General features: G+C 47.1%; 1 protein-coding gene across 1 annotated transcript; it reads left to right on the top strand.

The window, feature by feature from the left end:
• Window positions 1-299: 299 nt before the first annotated feature.
• Window positions 300-1,092, top strand: LOC120452195. Its single transcript, XM_039636312.2, has one exon. The coding sequence runs from the start codon at window positions 347-349 to the stop codon at window positions 710-712; it is 366 nt and encodes a 121-aa protein (XP_039492246.1). The 5' UTR covers window positions 300-346; the 3' UTR covers window positions 713-1,092.
• The last annotated feature ends 570 nt before the right edge of the window (window positions 1,093-1,662 follow it).

Raw genomic sequence — 1,662 nt, 5'->3', positions numbered from 1 at the left:
AGGAAAAGGGGGCAGGGAAAAGGGGCAGGGGGCGTGGTTGCCGTGGTAATTGACATTCGGTTGGTAATGGGGTGGTCTGAAAATGGCGGTAATTGGTTTGCTTTTACGAAGTCATCTGTCGAGTGGGACAAACCATAAATTTAAGTTGAACCCCAAATCAAATATCGATAATTGGTCATTTCGTTGTGGTTAATGAGTAGCACTAAGTTGAGTTCGAATTTGCACGTAGCAGCATATTAATATCACAATTTAAATCTAAAGCCTTTTGTGTCATCAACCTATGTAGTAGAACTCATTTTTAAAATAAATTTTAAAGTGTCACAATCTCTGGAACAACTGTTTAGAAATGTTAGGTTTAGTTAATATAAAAAATCGCTCCAAATTTTGTGATCAACAGGATGAAAACATACTTCACATGGACCGCAACACGGCTGCTGCGCCACTGGATGCAACAAATGTCCACGACGAGTGCGTAACATCCAGTGTGGAAAGCCTGTTTCCTCAGGCCAGCCGTATTCTACGTGGGATGAGCTCTTCGCTCTGGTCACGACCTTGGTGTCTATGCAATCAATCCACAACTCCTGCCCGCCTGAAGACACATCCCAATGAGCTAAGCATCCTGTATCCTCCGCAAATGCATTCCAAGCCGATCCCCTCGTGGCAAGTCAGCCCGGCAGCCTACGTGGGATATCGTTACAGATTGCGGAGATAGTTATAGTTTCCGCATTGTGTAAATAGAAGTGTGCCAGCTGAAATCCAAATTTGCGCCGGTCGATATTCGCCGGATCGACTCTCCGGCGGAATCACTGTGTATCTCCCATTTCCGCCTGCTTTGCTTTCCCACTCACCATGACGACACTAAGTGGCATTCAAGTTGCATCCAATCCGTAACGTCCCCATTCCCCCCCTGCGTTTCTGGTGTCCGCTTGCCTGGCTTGTGGTTTGCGTTTAAAGTTTAAGTGGCGCAAAATCAGCGCTCATGCTGAGGAAGAAACTGTGCATGTTCTAGGCTTAAGATTATAAAGTACTAAATTGTTGGCTAAAGTGTGTGTTTTCTATAAATATAATTCTAATTTATATTATAAAGAAAAATGAAATGTCCATTTACTGTTTCAAGCCAAAGGAATTATGTCAGACATTCAGCAAGAGTTTTTCGCCAGTGTAGAGCAAAGTGGTGCACAAAGTGTAACAAGCCACGACATCCAGATCCCGATCCCCGCTCGCCCCTTGGCTGCTCCTGGATGGAACGACTTCATTTGCAACATCAATCGCAACCTCATCAAGTTGTCTTCTGGCAGCCGCACTCATTACGGCCATGGCAGCTGAAGCGACTGGCTGCGTTTAATAAAGCCGAGGCAACCCCTAGTTGGAATGGGTACGGGGTATGGGGTATGGGAATGGGTATTAAATGGGCGGACTGATGGCGCTAGCCTGCGAGCCCAGGGCGGCTGGCTTTAATTAGCTTTAATGGCTTAATGCCGGCCATCGCTGTTTGGGCCAGTTTCTGGTCCTGGTCATAACGCACAGAAGGCGGACACAGGACACAGGACAGAGGCCACAAGCCACAGCCCATCCCGTTGCTAAGTTGTTTTCGATTTGCCACCTCCACACGATGGCCCAGCAGCAAAAGTGCAGAAAGCACCCCAGGAGTGCCACTCGAGT

The sequence above is a fragment of the Drosophila santomea genome, chromosome 2L, assembly GCF_016746245.2.
Source record: "Drosophila santomea strain STO CAGO 1482 chromosome 2L, Prin_Dsan_1.1, whole genome shotgun sequence".
Taxonomy (NCBI): Eukaryota; Metazoa; Arthropoda; class Insecta; order Diptera; family Drosophilidae; genus Drosophila; species Drosophila santomea.
Note: the sequence above shows the minus strand (reverse complement) of the source record. Positions and strands in the feature narration are given on the sequence as shown.

Coding starts and splice junctions, on each gene's coding strand:
- LOC120452195 (XM_039636312.2), top strand. CDS start 347: ATGTTAGGTTTAGTTAATATAAAAAATCGCTCCAAATTTTGTGATCAA.